The sequence below is a fragment of the Papaver somniferum genome, chromosome 7 (genome assembly GCF_003573695.1).
Source record: "Papaver somniferum cultivar HN1 chromosome 7, ASM357369v1, whole genome shotgun sequence".
NCBI lineage: Eukaryota > Viridiplantae > Streptophyta > Magnoliopsida > Ranunculales > Papaveraceae > Papaver > Papaver somniferum.
Window position 1 is genome coordinate 10,169,369 of NC_039364.1, and position 18,101 is coordinate 10,187,469.

General features: G+C 34.5%; 2 protein-coding genes across 2 annotated transcripts; one reads left to right on the top strand and one right to left on the bottom strand.

Annotated features, from left to right (window-relative positions):
• Positions 1-10,905: 10,905 nt before the first annotated feature.
• LOC113294063 lies at positions 10,906-11,706 on the bottom strand. The gene is made up of 2 exons (XM_026542488.1): positions 11,401-11,706; positions 10,906-11,201 (listed from the first exon to the last, which is right to left on the bottom strand). The coding sequence occupies exons 1-2, from the start codon at positions 11,704-11,706 to the stop codon at positions 11,049-11,051; spliced, it is 459 nt and encodes a 152-aa protein (XP_026398273.1). The 3' UTR covers positions 10,906-11,048.
• A 700-nt stretch (positions 11,707-12,406) lies between these two features.
• Positions 12,407-13,918, top strand: LOC113294064 (F-box protein At4g22280-like). Its single transcript, XM_026542489.1, has 2 exons — positions 12,407-13,066; positions 13,631-13,918. Exons 1-2 carry the CDS (start codon positions 12,407-12,409, stop codon positions 13,916-13,918), a joined length of 948 nt encoding a protein of 315 aa, XP_026398274.1.
• Positions 13,919-18,101: the final 4,183 nt, after the last annotated feature.

An 18,101-nucleotide genomic window follows, 5' to 3' on the forward strand; every position in this document is an offset into this window, starting at 1 on the left:
CTGCAATATATAGGCAATACAGGCGTGGACACAATCCAAAATCACATGAATGATATTAACCAATTGTGTGATCTTTATGGTGGGGATGTTCCTTTACATTGTGAGACCCATTTAATAAACATCCTAGAAAAGAAGAACCGTGTAAATTGCTAACATATATAGGATTACAATGAAATTAATGGGGTTTGATTCGATATACATGTATTTGATAGTTAATGGTCTTGTTATAAACCTGGCATTTTTAAGGGACCTAAATACATTTTAAGGACGATTTTTTTATACCCACCCTTTAAACAAATGGCTACTTAAAAATATGAATTGTAATATTCTCCTTTTTCTTTATACTAAATTTAAAGTTATATCCTTTATTTTTGTAATCATAGCATTCCTCTTCTCCTTTTTTATTGTACCGACTGGAAAAGAAATTCATCGTTTTGATTTTTCTTAAAACCAAACAAATATTAGGATTAATTATTTAAAATTAACACTCAAAATTCATTAATCTTAAAGTTGAAATTCAGATCATTAAAAAAGAAAACTCGAGTTAGACAAACAAAACCGATTAATGATAGTAGTTGTGATCCAAAATTAGGATTTGATTGTTTGAAATCAAAAAATTGATTGAAACCAAAATTGCAGAATATAATCGGTAGGTAAAATAGATTGTTATCTAATGATTATTTTTGCGTCAAAAAATCCAATTTTTCTGTAAATGAAGTCAAGTTTTTCGATCCTAAAAATTAAAATCATGCTACATGTGTATAAATTTCAAAAAAAAAAAAGAGATCGCTTTTTTATACACACCGAAGGTCAAACAATCAATCACTATCAAACACAAGGCACAACCAAAATGCATTCTTAAAAAAAACACATGCCCAACCACAGGTGTAGGTGATGCCATTTTCAATTACAAAATCCTAATAAAGACCTAAATGATTGATCTCAATATTTGTATTTCTTTATTTAGTTAATAATAGTAAAAATAAAGGAAGAAATTTTAAATGAAAATGACAAAAAAAAAAACTTCAAACCCAAGTGATCAGTGCGTCCAAACCGGACGTGCACATTGTTGAGTCGGACACGCGTCGTATCAGCGTCCCACACGCATCCCGTGTCCGAGGCGAGTCGGACGTGGACACAACGCAGAAAATGCAGTGTTCGTGCAACCCAAACTGCAACGCCATAAAAAATCCAATTTTTTAATTAGTTTTTTCAACCACCTTTTTAATTAGTTAGTAGGATCTGCGTTATTTCTTCCGGAACCATTAGTAAATTCATATCCCATCATATAATGCCCTATTAGTGTGAGGGTCACATAGAGGAGAGAAGAAATCATTTCCAGTCCTCCAACCAAGTAAAAATAGATGGTACTTGGAAATCTATCACAAGAAAATAAACCAATTACTTTATCTTACTTCATCTTTATACAGAAAAACAATAATCAACATAGTTAATATATCCCAACAATTCAGAAATTATACCTTTGTTGGCGCAATATATAATTTGGGGCAGCTTTAGGCTACTACTAATACAGAAGCCTGCATTAAAAAATTTTGCTTTAAATTTGTGGTGTTGAATGGTCCAAACTTCAATTGAGCTGCCACATAAAAGCATTTGCATGATTTTTGATAACATATTGAAATTCTTACATTTTGATCACGCCATGTCTTGGCTATTTATAGAGGAGTGGAAGGATGCATAATCAACGACAAATGGCTCAAAGCGTATTATGCTTGAATGATCAGTAAATAATTACTTTGATTTTAAAATTTAATTTTTATTCGTTGAAAGAGTATGCAATATGCTCATCCGTTCAAAGTTCAAAATAGATTTCATATTCGGGGAAGAGTAATTTAAAATGCAAAGGAACTGAGGTGTAGTATGTAGTACTCCTAGTAAAAGAAGCATCTTAGCTAGCTCTTGTAGATTAAAGATATCTACTGCATTTGAAATTTTCGATTAAGAGATGTCATTTTTCTCACTACACTACTAAAGATCATAATAAGCAAAAGTGGTGCCAACTATTTGCGATCAAGGGATGTCATTTCTGTTGTAACTCATGTTTAAGACACTACTGAGTATTAGCTTCCATGCGTTACAAAAGAACAAAGACATTGAGGAAGCAAGCCTTTTACGTATTTTGTACTTAAATCAGACCCAGACTCGGAGATAATTCAATGTTGCACGTAATTGTGTTACAGTGAATGTGAGCCTCAATACATACGAAGATAATTAATTCGGCTCTATTAATCTAAAAAATGATATATAATTGTGTTTGAGGAAATTTGTACATTTACATTTTTGTTTTTTTTCCAATGAGTTTCTCACAAGACCAATATGGACCACCATATTATTATATGATCCATATCCAGCAGCAACCACACCATGGTCCAGTTCGCTCCTTCGCATTTTCCAGCAACCACAGAGCCTAAGACACTCATACACACCTTTCAGTAGATGTTTTGATTGAGACCATGACAGTTAGGTTGGATACTCTAACTTAGTGGAAAAATGAAGTATCCCACCTATAATATAATAGGATGTCAATAAATTAAAATTAGTACCAGTATTTCAGTATTCGCAAACTACAGAACTTAAGAACTGTACTGTATCAATAGATGCTTTAGTTAAGGTCGATACTCCCCTTACTGAAAAAAATGAAGCATCCCACCTATAAAGTAATATAGCAACACAGATGAACCAATTCACAGTTGTACTTTTTCAAGAAAATATGCACACTGATTTTCTCTTGAATATATGTATACTCAATCTCCAAAATCCTGTTGTTGTATGTTGTTCTTCTTTGATGCCATTTCTGCATTTCATCAGAAAGAATAATATTAGGGTAAAATAATTTTCACTACCACACACCAGATTATCGAGGGCATACAATAAACCCTATACAAAGATTTAATGAGACAGATTAACCGAATGCTTCATGCTTTTCGAATATTTTTTTTCTTGAAACAATCTATCAGGACCCCCACAAAAAAGTACTACTAAGCATACCTGCTAAACAGATAACAAACGCAGCCTGCAAATTTCTAAAGCCATTGAATGTCTGAGAATGAGATGTGTCAAGGGCCGTTTCACATTATCTAGTGCCACATCGGCAAATAGTTAGTGTATGCATCAGCTAGATATGCTGCAAGGAACAAAGTGTTGTGATACAAACTTACTGGGAGAACATTCATGGATTTAACCTGTTGCTTCATTCTTTTTTTTGTCTGTGTTAAGTAATGGTCATAGGAAAGCGCATTCTTGTGGTCTATATTACGAATACACCTTTTTTTCTTATTAAAGAGTGAATTAAATTAAGAAGAAGAATTTAGAGAAGTAAACTACCATAGGTATTAACATTAACAAAAAAAAAATAAAGGAAAACAAAAGAAGAAAATTACATAAGGACGGATTCTCAATTAAAGGAATACTAAATATTTACAGAGCTTCCATAAAAAAAGAGATCGATACTTGAAGATTTAATCTGTCTCATTAAATAGGAATAATACTAAATATCATCAACATAGATCTAATACTTCAAGTTCAAAGTGACATTCGAAAATCATGTTCTATTCTTTGTCCACTCTATTTAAAACGTATAGGTTATTCAATAAATACTACATTAAAGACTGAAAGAGATACAGAAGAGTACCGTATCTTTGATTTAAGACTTCAAGTTAGCACACATTACCTTAAAAACCCATCTCAGTGTTCCTTAAGTTTCTCAAAAATAATCAAACAACATAAATAGTTTAAGACTGCGGGTGAATATCTCCATTGAATTAGTAAATAAAGAAAAAGAAAAAAATTTTACATGAACAAAATGTGCATTTTTTTCATAAAAAATAAACTGAAATTGATCCACCGACGCATTATTGGTAATGATTTGATGAGAACAAATTAATGGAAAGACTAAAAACTACAAAAAAAACAACAGCAGGGTGGACAATGAATAGTTGTCCCGTCTTTTATGGAACATTTGAAACGATCTCAGAGATCCCTCTCGTGGTTTCCGTAGGAAAAAACGGAAAAGAGTAACCAAAAATATGTTTGGCTATCCATGAAAATATATAATAGGTGTAGCAAAGAACATTTCAATTACAAAAGAAAGTACACCACTTTTTTTTTAATAAAAGAAACAGGGGGTAACCCTGCAAGTTACATGACAATAATATTGTTTTCTTCCTGTCTCACCAGAGTCGGCAGAAAGTACACCACCACTAGTGCAATTTCAACAACTTTTTCATGTAATATAATTGATTACTTGACCAAAAAATGTACATAAACAAAAAAAAATAATTATTGAACATGATCAGAATTGAGATCGAACAAACCTTTATTTTCTGATATAGCAATAGGAGTGAAGCAGCGAGAATTTACATAAACGATAATGAGCCTTGTTTATGCATCATTTAAACCTGCTAATCAAAAAAAGTTATGATTCTCGATGTACAAAAATATTTAGTGAATTTATATATTGAAATTGTTTGACTTATGCGCCGGTACAACATACAACTACAATAGCTGTGCGATCGAGGATACCTTCAAAACGAATAACGAAAGTAGATTAGATCAAAAAAACCCTATATCCGAAGAATGGATTAGATAAAAAAATCCTAAATCCCAAGAAAAAGAACAAAAGAATCATAAAAAGTATAAGAACGTGTCAATTTCTGGATTTTTCTTCCCCGCGGGTGCTTTATATAGAGGTACCAAAGCGACAAAAATTCCATAAAAAACAAAATTGTCTTTTAGAAGTAGTATATATCAATCAAGTTTAGAAATGGTATATCAAAATTTCTATAGATACATATTTCTGGATATGCAGATTTAGTGGTTGCAAATATTTTTGGGCAGAAAAATATTAAATATCTTTTCACTCTTCTAATAAATTCTTTTTCCTAAAGGATGAACAATATTTTTGGATAGTCATTTAATTGGCGAAACAAATATTTTATATGAAAATATCTTAGACATCTAGGAATAAGAATAAGAAAATGCTATACTTATTATTCTATTTTACTCAAAATATGCAACTTGCCGAAATTTCATTTTTCCTGATAAAATTGACAAAACCTCTTTCCTAATTTGTGGGTTTGAGTATCTTTAGCCTAATTTGTATTCCACTCATTTTTTTTTTTGGTTCTGTTTCGTATACGATTCTTTTTTTTTTCTTTTTTCCTCTCTGCAAATCTTTTACTCCTAGTGATGTTGTATTATTTTTATCTGTACTTGATCAACAAAGCCTTTTGTAAACCCTCGAAAGAAGATTTCTTGATTCATGTGCGACATCCACAAATCAGGTATTTTATTTTAATCATCCACATAAATTTGTATCTTCTTTTAATAATAACTGAAAGTGTTATTGCAATTATTTTCTTTTACCCGAAGTTTGGAGTTGTATTAGGCAAATTTTATCACAAAAACTGTAAACGGATATTGGACATTGGATTTTCTTTTTTATTATTATTCATATGATTGATCCAATTTTATGATGATATTATGATGCAAATTGCATATTTAATTTTATTTAATCTTATCATGATGTAATTTTATTTTATTTTGGTAATGTTGAAGTTGTTTATATTTATTTTGTTATGTTTCCTAAATTAATAAGATTTAGTAATTTTAAGTAATTATTTTCAAAAAATGTGATTGGTTAAATAATATTTCGTGGGCCCAAAAGATTTTCTTGAAATTTTATTGACTGAAATTTAGAATGGCGGGGCCATAATCAACCAGAAGCTCCGGTTAATCACGTCGCTCGAAAAAACTCTATTTTTATATAAAAAATGTATGTTTTTATTCAATTTAATCTGTATTTTTTTTATCAAAAAGAAAAAAGAAAAAGTAAAATTTTATCTGTACTGAATAAAATATTTCTGAAAAGTTAAAAAAATCCTCCACGGAAATTTTCTTTCTCAAGAATTGCCCTCTGTGCGTCATCAGCACCCTCCTGGTTATGGTTTTGAGCAGCAGCGTTATCCGAGTTCTTTTGTTCATGTTGGTCATCAGTAATTCGTGGTGGTACTACTGTTTTATGTTGGTAACCTGACAGAAACGGATACTGATAACAAGTACCAGCAACTAAAGGTAGAACTTGATAACCGGGAAAACCGTAGTACATAGGATAACCAAATGACTGCATTGGTTGCTGAGTTGAAAACACGACATCTTGAGGTACCGATGAAGAGGAAATAGATTGAACTGTTGCAGCTGATGAGGATGGTTGATATTTCAGATGACTATCTTCAGCAGCTGGTACAACATTATCGACGGAAATACTTGAATTCTGGCGGTGTTGTAAACCCCTGCCACCCGCGCCATTGTCCCATGCCGTATGGTTATAATTAGTATTTACATAACATTGACCAATTGGAAGTTGATATTGCATACGACTGACTTTAGCGGATGATGGTAGTTCCGGTACCCTTCCATGAACTCCAAAATCATTTTTGCCTCCTTTAACTGCAAAGTCTACAGCTTTATTGGTCACCAGCTGATTATTATTAGATGAGGATGCTTGCTTTGATGGTGACAATGCTTGCTTTGATGATGCTGATGATGAGCATTCTTTCTTGCCTAGTTTCCTTCTAATCTTAACAATCACATAATCTAACACTTCTTCACCTTTTAGGATTGAGTACTCGTCCATGTTCCAAGTAACGCTATTTCCGTCGGATGTTAGTGTCGTCATCTTCTTTTTCGGACCCTTAACAGCATTATCAGTGCATGTAAAAGGCGTCTTCTTTATTTTATATGATGAGTCTGTATAGATTATTTTACCTATAACATCAAAAATCCAAATCTTGATTAGTCTTTATTTTATAACTAAACAAGAATTATATTTATATATATACTCCTTCGGAGAAGGATAGGGTGGTATTGAGTTGTTCTTAGTGAATCGCGCCCTTAAAGAATATTGTTATGTGCATGCATGTTCAAAAATATAAAGAATATTGCAAAAAGGGATTAAATACCAAGATAGGCTTGTTTGGTTTTTGCAGGGGACTAATTCATGAAACAAATAGTGTGCATTATAGAAAACTAAAGAAGAACATTGCCCATATTGCAGTAGTTTTGCATGCATGTTAGAAACATATAAAGAGAATATTGGATTGACAAATTATTACCGAGAACCGGAAGTTATCGTATATTACCTTTATTATCCTCTGTCCACGTTCCACCTCCGGCGATTCTACTTATCCTACTACGGTTGTCCCACTTTTTCTTCAACCTAGTAAAGAAAAACAAGGAATCATCAAAATTTTCATCATAAGACGCACGTAGTTTGTACCATTCTTTACCCTGATGGAAGGTTTTCTCCAAGGCCTGCGCCTCTTTTCCATAAAGTTCTATAGTCTCATAAATATGATCACTTGGAAGAGGTTTTCCTTCAATCTTCGGAATCAAATAGTATTTTATGATCACTTCATCACTTGGCTTGAAGCGATAACCAGGTGGTGCTCGTAATTGACTCATGCTTTCTTTCTTTCTCTCTTGCGGAATAATAAACTCAATGAATCAAGAATGATAGAAAAACTCAAGTGCGATACTAGTGAATCAGTCAGTCTCTCGCCCTCTCAATCAGGATTTGGCGCAATTAGAATGCTATTGTGTGCCATTGATGGTCCATATATAAAGATAGACATACTTATTAGTGTCCTTGTAGGATATTAATAAATTTCCTTCTGGGATACTAATTTGTACGTGGATTCCTATTTGGAAAAGGAATTTTGAGTAGAACCAGAATCCCATGGCATGATTTCCGACAGAAACAATTTGGTGACATTCTTGCTTACTAACCCGCGAGCTGAAACTACATAGCTATTTGACGTGGGACCCGTTAGTTGAAATATCTATCGCGCGCCGGCCGAATCCATACGTGGTATTTAAACTGGGTCAGGCGCCAAATCGGGGTAATTTCCACTGGTTATGTATGGTTTTCTTGTCGGACCCACAATTCGAAACTCTTTGGTAAATGTTCCTTATTTTGTACAACTTTGTAGAACGTCAATCGCTTAATCTAGAAGCACTGGAATCACTAGTAGTCAGTTTTCTCATTGAGAAGTGGTACTGTTGGTTTAGATTCTAAAACGTCAAACGGTTTACAATCACTCGATTTCATCTTTGAGCGCAAGTCACTAGGCATAATCTCACTTGGCTTTCATTATCTTTATTTGCATCACTGCTCAGTTCTGTTTCTGTGCTGTACGCGTACTAAGCTGAACTTTTGCTTTGATTGATGTACAGCATAAACTGCACTTGTGAGGATATTGATTGTTGGTCATTCCCTGCTACACCTTTTGTGAAACAGAGGTATTATTTGGACTATAAATACAATGATACGCATGTTAATGCCTAGACTCTCTAGTTTCTCAGAGAAGGTCACAACCAGTTGTTCAACAGAACTCCATGATTTTCCAATTCTTAATTTATACTTGGACAGCTAAAGACTTATATCATGGGAAGATCTCCACCAATTATCATTTAAATTACACTGCAATATTTTTTATTCATGCACCTGTCAACTGTAGCAAACCGGCTTTCCCTCTTTTCATTATGAGGTGCCTCTGTTTCCTAAGTGAATTGCTTAATTTGAGTAAGCTCTAATCACATTGTAATGATAAAAAATTGAGGGTTTAGGATTTGATGATAATAGTGTACATCTTTCAATGGAGATGATAACAGAGCCAAACCAATTGGGGTTAGTTCAGTAGATTAGAGAAATCAGAAATGTGTATAAATATATATGTCTATGGATTTGTATTAATTAATGAGACTTTATCTAGGTTGTGCAATTTTAACCTATGACAAGAGCTGAGGTTTAGCGGATGAAACTTCCCAAACTGTTCTTAGTTTCTCGTCGTAAACTCTATGATTTCTTTCAGGCCATATGTTCCAAAGAGTAGTGCGCGGCAGGGATATGAAAGATAATAACACTTTACCTACATACTAGAAGTATGAATGAGAGGCCAGGATCTAAGTAATTCTATCAGCTCCGCTCCAATGGAAATTCAAAACTGTATGGGGCTAGAATTAATGAAAAAAAAATCAGTTCTCAGTAGTTTTGTTAATACAAATGACAGTTGTAGGAGAAAAATTCAGTTCCTCGTCAGAGGAATGAAACCTGGCATTCAGTTACAAGTAATGACACAAAAAATGAGAAGTGAAATTAGGAGAATAAAACAGATTAATTATAATATACCCAACTTTTCATGGTTCTGGGATTTGTATCATTGTTCCAATTCCAGACAATGAATATTTAGTCATACTTCAAAATTGATACGGAAACTTAAGAAATGAACCTAAAAATTTTAAAAACACTGATAAATTGAAGGTACCTGTTAAATGTTTGCAGAACTCCGCAAGAAATTAATCACACAGTTTATGGGTTTAGGAAATGTTAGTAACTGCCTCATTGCTTTGGTTTGTGCCTCATAGTCTCTAGAGAGAGGTGGGGACGCTATAATGTTCAACGTTTCAAGAACTCCAGCATACTTTAAAAGGTGTTTTATCGCATCTAACTCCTCCCGCATCCCATTAAAACAACAGAGTTTGACAGACCTGAGGTGTGGTAGTGAACACTTAGGCTCAAGTGACCAATGGTCTTCATTTTCTTTGCCGCTTCAGCAGTAAATGTTCTACAGAAGAAGTTAAAGAAAAAGTTAAGCAAAATATGACACAACAACAAAACCGAGTGGTGATGCCAACACGAACACGATCAATAAATTTACAAATAAAGTTGAGAAAATCCTAGTGACTTGCAAAGGAGAAGAGAAGTTGAAGACACAGACGTTCTACTATCCAAATGAACAGTTTTACCACATAAGGAAACACCAACTTTCATCAGGGAAATGAATAGCAATGCTTAAAAAGAAATCATTTTATTAAATTGGGAGGTAAGAGGTGAGTGCCTTGCCTTAGCAAAGACAATTGTTTCTAGGTTAAGCGAGAGCTGGAGAATCCTGAACAATATTCTCGAAGTCGAAAGAGAATCTGAACCAACACCCCCGCAATCAAATTGTGAACTTACTTCCAGATGGATCAAATTGTTAAACACTGGCAAATCCGATAAGAGGATATCCACCTGACTTAGGACCTAATAATCGCAAAAAAAAAAAAAAAAAAAAAAAAAAAAAAAAAAAAGAAAAATGAGGCATACCAGTGCATGAGTCATAGAAACCATAACACAATAAAACCGAAACTACAAAAGCGCCATACTAAGTAAATATATGATAACAGAATCATCGAGAACATTTGAATATTTAGGCATACCAGAAAGGAGGGACCAGACATTTTAAGAATCTTTACATTAGAAAGCGCCTCAAAAAGCTTAACTAGGACAAATGTTTTGGCTGAGAAGTCCTTGTAGTTAGATATGTAAATATCTGCCTCAACTAGTGACAACAAGCTGTCGGAAAAAAAGTCTGCTGGTAGTTCTCCTCCATAACGAATGGTCGTCATATTAGGTCCACATATCTTCACTGTAGACTCTCTAAAATAACATGATTGAATGTGCAATTTCTTCAGGGCAAGATTTCAATGCATAAATCTTCAGATTTGAAACCACCACAGAATATCAAACCTAATTCTTCGAGGATGGGGCAGTTGCGCAGCAGTTTGTTGGTCGAGATCCCATCCACAAAATTTATAGTTGTTAGCCGAAGTTACTTGAGCCTTGGAAAAAAAACAGTATTTAGAACATTTAATCTTACACTATCTAAGTCCAACACTGTCAACGAATCACAAGTAAAAAACGATAGAGGCAACGTAAAGGATGTCCAGAATCTCTGAAAAAGTTCTTTGACTTTATGCTTTATAACAATAATGATCCATTTATACACTTGGGATTCATCCAAAAGGAAGTCCCACTCGAGATAGAATTTCTGAATATTACGCTTCTCATGAAGATAAAATATTATGCCCAAAAAATTAATGAACCATTTGGTTTCCAGCTCTCTGTCTTCTCTAGCATCTGCTCGCCAGTTACGACAATCAAGAATAGGGATAGAATTAGCTACATACTTCCATTTTTTAGATAAAATTCAGGTAGACATAGCACATTTGGTAGGAAGGAAAGAAAGAATGTGATGAATTAGGTCATCAGGTAAATTAATTATCTTATCATCTCCCACACCTATATTGCTGGTGTGCAATATTTTGAGTTTCTTCCACACCATGGCTCCAATAGGCTTTTCCTGAGCAATTAAATTGAATTAAATTGGCTTGGGAGTCAGTATATAGGAAGATACGCACTAATCTTTCTATGAAAACTCCTAAACAGTGAAAAAACTATGATATTCTTTTTATCAAACAGTTCGCGTGCATGAAAATGAAAAACCAACGGTTCAGAAATCATCATAATGAAATTTAAGCTAGAGAAATCAAAAAACAAACCTCTTTATCATGTCTACGCTCCTGTTCTGCTTCAAGGATTTTAAGATTCTCCTTAAGCTTAGCACCTCTGTCGGGAAGGCATTGTGCTATCATTGCGAGACTAGTCTTGGTTCTAGAGATCTTGTCTTTGATTTCATACTCAGAAAGATTTTTACACATATCTTTAAAAACCTGACCACTTGATGATGACGATGATGATGATGGTATTTGTGTCTCTGGAACCACTGTAGATTCATAATCTTTATCATTCTTAGAAAAGAGCTTATTATAATTTAGATCTAATGGGTTCATCTTCCCTGCTTCCATGTCTGCAGAAATACTATCTTCAGTCTCTAGACCTTAGAAAATATTTAGAGGGAATGGTATAAAGAAATCTTAGAAAATCTAGGGTTTATGAAAAAAAGACCGAAACCATCGAATTGGGAATCGTAGGTGTGGAATGAGGAAACTGTTCATCACGTGGTAGCATGCTTGGCCGCATGGCCAGTTTATTCATATTTTTGTTCATTTTAAGGATTTAAAGGTGTGGTTTGCTTTTAATTAGGGTTTTCATGCAAAACTATGTCCATGCATATCACCGTAGCTTAATTTTGGCATGTTAGCATCGGTATTCTGTTTCTTCCGATTATATTCGACTGTGTTTAGCCAGTAAGGAGTAATCTTAGGATTTTTCAAAGAAAAATTAATTAGTGCTCATCTTATTTTTTATATTGATTGACATTTATTACTCTTTCTTTTATTCACGAAATTGGAATGATGGTGCGAGAAAGCAAGAAGAAACACCGCAAAATTTTGCGCAACAGTGATGTGGGCGAGGATAAGATAAGTAATTTACTTGATGAAATAATTCATCACATTCTTTCTTTCCTTCCAACCAAATGTGCTATGTCTACCTGCATTTTATCTAAAAGATGTAAGTTTGTACCAATTCTATTCCTATTCTTGATTTTCGTAACTGGCGGGGATCTCTGAATTGTACTAAAAAAAAATAAAGATGCAAACGTTCATGAATTTTCTGGACACGGCACTATTCATTCATGACAAGCCTAATATCCAGAAGTTCTATCTTGGTATAGATGAGTCTTTTGATGAATCTCGAGTTAATAGATGGATCACTACTATCATGAAGCGTAAAGTTGAAGAATTTGGTCTATTTGTGAAATCTTTAAACCCATCATCTATATTTCCTCTATCATTTATTACTTGTAATTCATGGACACTACTGGATTTGGGGTTCTATATTAAAACTGAGTTCAAAATTCCATATTCAATTTCTTTTCCAAAGCTCAAGATACTTCGGCTCAACGGTCTTAGTTTTGTGAATAAGAATTCGAGAAATTTCTTTTCTAATTGCCCCATCCTTGAAGAGTTGAGTTTGTCTTATTGTTCAATATCTGAAGGGTTATGCATTGTGAATCCCGCACTGAAGCACTTGTCCATTAGTTCCTACCGCCTCCTTAATAATTCTTCGGTGGAGATTTCTGCTCCTGATCTATTGACTATAACCTACAGAGGAAAACTACCGCCAGACTTTGCCCTCAATAGCTTTCAGTCACTAGTTGAGGCCGTTGTTGACTTTTACATAGATGATGACGAGGAATACGATTACCTGGGAAAAGTATTTGTCAAGCTTTTCGAAAAGCTTTCAAGTGCCACGCTCCTCAAAGTATGTACCTACTCATTTCTGGTATGCAAAGCTTTTTGAAAAGCTTTAGACGATTATGTTGTTGTGAATTTAATCAGTATGCTATTTCTGTAGTATTAACATTATTGTGATATGGTTATTCTGAATCTTATACAACTTTACTTTTCTTATGATTAGGTATAAAGTAAGGCGGATATCCTCTTGACCAATTTGCCTCCATTTAACAATTTGACACATCTAGAAGTTCGTTCAAAATTAATTTTGTGGAGCTTAAACGTGGATACTGTGAGAAGATTTTTCAGGTTTATCCAGATCTTGCCTAATCTAAAATCAATTGTCTTTGGTCAGGTAAGTCACTCTCCTCTTTCCACCCAATATAATAAAACGATATCTTTTTTATTAGCATTGGTATTCAGTTCACTTGGCATCTCCTTCAAAAGTTACTAGGCTTTGATTCTCTTCTTTTTCGTACCCATTTGGCCATCTTTATAAGCATATAAGTAGATTGTTTTGTGTTAGCCTGACTAACTATATAATTCTTTTGTGGTTTTGAATTTTGCTGAAATTTTGCTTTGATTGCTGTAGAGGATTGACATCCCTGAAGAAGAGTATGATGAATGTTGGGAACTTGATCCTAAATCTTCGCTACCACGCCTGAAATCAATCATATTCAAAGTTTTTGAGGGGCAGCCAGAGGAGCTAAATGCGGTTAAACTTTTTCTGAAGTACGCTGGTGTTCTTGAGAGCCTAACCATTGAAGCTTCTTATTGGCTCTCCACAGACCATCAACTAGATGTAACGAAGCTGTTACTAACGTTTCCAAGGCCCGCAGATTGTGTGGTTAAGTACTTGACGAGCACTCCGAATGCTTAAGTATGGAATATTTTTATTCTAATCTTTATGATCGGGATGATTCTATATGTCCCGTTATGAGTGTTTACACTTAGTTATTCTCGCTGACGGAGCTAGACATTTTTCCAAGTGGGGGTAAATTCATATGGTAAAAATGTGTATATATTAGCTGGTATACTGTTGAAGGTCGTCTGATTTTTTTTTTTTTTGACGTTTTTATTGACTTTTTATTATTCACCAAGTGAAAACCAAATTATAAAATATTTTAGTTAAATGAGACATAGTAATTTAGATCATTTTTTTGTTTTTACGCCCTACATTTGATGTATTTGTATTAATTTTACGTGAGTTTTACAATTTTGACACCATTAAAAATAAAATTTCAATTTTATAAAGCATATTTGCCCCCATAAGACATGTAAATTACAAAAATTATAAGCCTAAATTTATGAGATTTCAGAATGAAGTGAGGTCGTCGGACCCATTTATCCCTACATCCCTCCGTCACTGGTTATTCCATTAGCTGAAATATGTTGAGATTGGTGTAATTTCCTGAACCATCAAAGACAGGATACTAAAAGATTTGCTTTCTTATATTTGCTTCAGTATCAGGCCTGGTTTAGATGTTTGCAGGGCTGGAACCTTTACCAAGTTAAACTTCAGCTAATCTCCACTCTTATACTATACTATATGAAATTTTCTTCGTTTGTTACTATTAGCCCGGAAAAGATTTCCATCCTTGATTGTGAACATGAATTGAATACCATATCATAGATACTGCAAACTATGCAATGGTTGATGAAGAAGAATGTTTGTGCTTTCTGCAAAGCGACTTCAGCCCTATGTACGAAAGGGTCCATGCGAATTGGTCCAGTCCGTTCAATTAAATTCCAACCTATTAATTATAATAATTTATAATATTCAACGAATTATCACATGAAATGCTTTTGCAGTTGGATGTATTTTCAAGAGAGTGGACCTTTTGTCACTGTAACTATGATCATGTCTTTTGTCACGCTAAATCCGTCGTTACTTTGTCTTATGTGCAATATACCGAGGACCTATTTAAGTATAAGTGATTTACCATTTTGTATATTCAACTGAATTTTTCTCTCCGGTCATGAATCATGATTTAAAATTTCTTAGTGTAAACTTTTTTCGGTAATTATTCTTTCAGACAGTGGACTTTGAATCATAAAGCTACCTCATAAGAATTGGGTCTGAATCGTACCAATTTGGAAATTTCATAACCGTTTTAAATTACCAAAAGAAATGGTTAGATTTCAGTAATTTAAATTCATATTCAACATGCTAAAAATTGCATAATTTTTTCCTCACCAATTAAAAAATTAATGTGGCAACAAAAAATTTAATGTTATAACCGTATAAAATTCATACTTCTACATCTATATTTTATTATTCATAAAAAAAAAGAAAAAAAACTTTGATTCATTTCTTTTCAACCTGCAAAGATCAAGAAGTTTAGATCCTCTTTTTAAATAAAACATTTTTCATAGCATTGTTATCAGAAATTGTTATTTTGCTCAGCTGCAAGTATAACTTAATTTATAATAACTTGGATTACATATATCTAAGAATTTCATAGCTACAAGTTCATACGGGTCAAAATAAGTCTTATCACAGTTGACAGTAATTATTAAAATTATTTGGACAAAAAATTTGTATTGTCTCATGCCGTGCCGTTACGGCACGGGTTATTTCTAGTATAACACAAAGAATAATATTTTTCACATGAACTATCTCCAGTAGTGTGGGGTGTTAGTTATAGGATTTGTTTTTTTGGAAAAAGATAAAAGTGATATCCTTTTCCTATTGGTTTAGAAAAATTTATTTAAAAAAAATAATTATAAAAATAGTCAAAAAGATGACATGGAGGTCATTCCCAAGGTCCAAATAAGACTTTCTCTAAGACCTTCATATTTATTTTGACACCCTTCCTACTTTAAAGGACCTACTGTTGGAGATGGATTTAATCTATATGAGGGTCTAAAATCCTATATGTCAAAAGAAAATAAAACTTTCATCCTCTATTGGAGATGCTCTAAGAATAAGATCCCTGATTCCATCACTCTATTGCTTGAAAAAAACAAACCCTAGGTTGCTTGATCCTACTTCGCTCAACTGCTTATAAACCCTAGGTTGCTTGATTTTCTAGAAAATTAACATACCCTGTAACCCTATTTTGTTGAACTGCAAGTGTTATTATCATGGATTATTTCAAGCTTCTACCCGAGGACATAATTAACATTAGACATATTAAGTAGAGTACCAACTGAATCGGTACTTGAATGCAAATTAGCATGCACAAATTGGAGAAGTCTTATTCGTCATCCATCATTCTCCAAAATGCACTTGCGTCATCATTCTGGTAAGTTAAGTTTTATTGCTTTGACCGTTGTGAAGAATTCTCATAAATTTCCGATATTTCAGTACTTTGAATATGATCAGAGTAACGAGTCAACAACACCCATTATAAGAATTAGAAGGATTAATTCAACCCCTCCGTTTAAGGATACGAATTGTTGGATCATGTAATGGATTGATGTGTCTTTCTCGAAGCTGCTCGTATGTCTGTATTTGTAACCCCGTTACCATGGAATATGTTGTGCTTCCACGAATCAAGGCATATTATATTCGTTGCAAGTTCAGTTTTGTCTACGTTTCTTCAAAAAATGAGTATAAAGTTGTTGGATTATGTAAATTGAAGACTGATTTTGTAGAAATCCAGATATACACTTTAGGTAGTGGCAGCGGATGGAGAAGCGTTGGAATATTCGATCTTGGATCCGTAAATTGTTTACAAACATGTTTCTTTGCCAATGAAACTCTTTATTGGAAGGGACTTGGAAAACAAGTTATTCTGACCTTCGATTTGGCTGAGGGAAATTTTTGTGGACATATTTCATTACCTACATTGCCACTGGTCAGTATTTGGCGTTTTAAGAGTATTGGGATTTCGAATGGGTTTTTGTATGGTACTTGTTAGAAGTGTGTGGGCTTTCAACTCAAAACCAATTGGAAATGAGTGGAGTGGATCCACACCTTATATATTAAGATCTAGGCTAAGGAGTTAGCAATGTGGGACTATCATATAGTTTCTCCAACATGCTCCCCTCCACGTGTAGGGCGGAGGAGATTAAGCCACTACAACGTGGACCTTACGGGTGGACGGGAATCCCTTTGGACATGCTTCTCATTCCACTCTCATACGGGCCTAGCTCTGATACCATGTTTGAAGTGTGTGGGCTTCCAACTCAAAACCAATTGGCAATGAGTGGAGTGGCTCTACACCTTATATATTAAGATCTAGGCTAAGGAGTTAGCTATGTGGGACTATCTTATAGTTTCTCCAACATGTTCCCCCTCCACGTGTAGAGCGGAGATTAAAACACTACAACGTGGGCTTATGTACGGGTGGACGGGCAACCCTTTGGGTCTATTTCTCATTCCACTCTCATACGGGCCTAGTTATGATACCATGTTTGAAATGTGTGGGCTTCCAACTCAAAACTTATTGGCGTTGAGTGGCTCCACACCTTATATATTAATATCTAGGCTAAGCAGTTAGATATGTGGGACTATCTTATAGTTTCTCCAACATGCTCCCCCTCCACGTGTAGGTCGGAGATTAAGCCACTACAACGTGGACCTCTGTACGGGTGGACGGGCATCCCTTTGGGTCTACTTCTCATTCCACTCTCATACGGGCCTAGCTCTGATACCTTGTTTGAAGTGTGCGGGCTTCCAACTCAAAACCAATTGGCAATAAGTGAAGTGGCTCTACACCTTATATATTAAGATAAGCAGTTAGCTATGTGGGACTATCTTATAGTTTCTCCAACATGCTCCCCCTCCAAGTGTAGGGCGGATATTAAACCACTACAACGTGGACCTATGTATGAGTGGACGGGCAACCCTTTGGGTCTACTTCTCATTCCACTCTCATACAGGCTTAGCTCTGATACCATGTTAGAAGTGTGTGGGCTTCCAACTCAAAACCAATTGACAATGAGTGGAGTGGCTCCACACCTTATATATTAAGATCTAGGCTAAGGAGTTAGCAATATGGGACTATCTTATAATTTCTCCAACATGCTCCCCCTCCACATGTAGTGCGGAGGAGATTAAGCCATTACAACGTGTACCTCTGTACGGGTGGACAGGCAGCCCTTTGGATCTACTT

What these genes read in the sequence shown, in the direction of transcription:
- LOC113294063 (XM_026542488.1), bottom strand. Translation starts at nt 11,706, where the DNA reads ATGGAAGCAGGGAAGATGAACCCATTAGATCTAAATTATAATAAGCTC. An exon ending in AGCGTAGACATGATAAAGAG is followed by an intron (nt 11,202 to 11,400) that starts GTTTGTTTTTTG and finishes TTAATTGCTCAG; the next exon opens with GAAAAGCCTATTGGAGCCAT.
- LOC113294064 (XM_026542489.1), top strand. Translation starts at nt 12,407, where the DNA reads ATGAATTTTCTGGACACGGCACTATTCATTCATGACAAGCCTAATATC. An exon ending in CAAGTGCCACGCTCCTCAAA is followed by an intron (nt 13,067 to 13,630) that starts GTATGTACCTAC and finishes TGATTGCTGTAG; the next exon opens with AGGATTGACATCCCTGAAGA.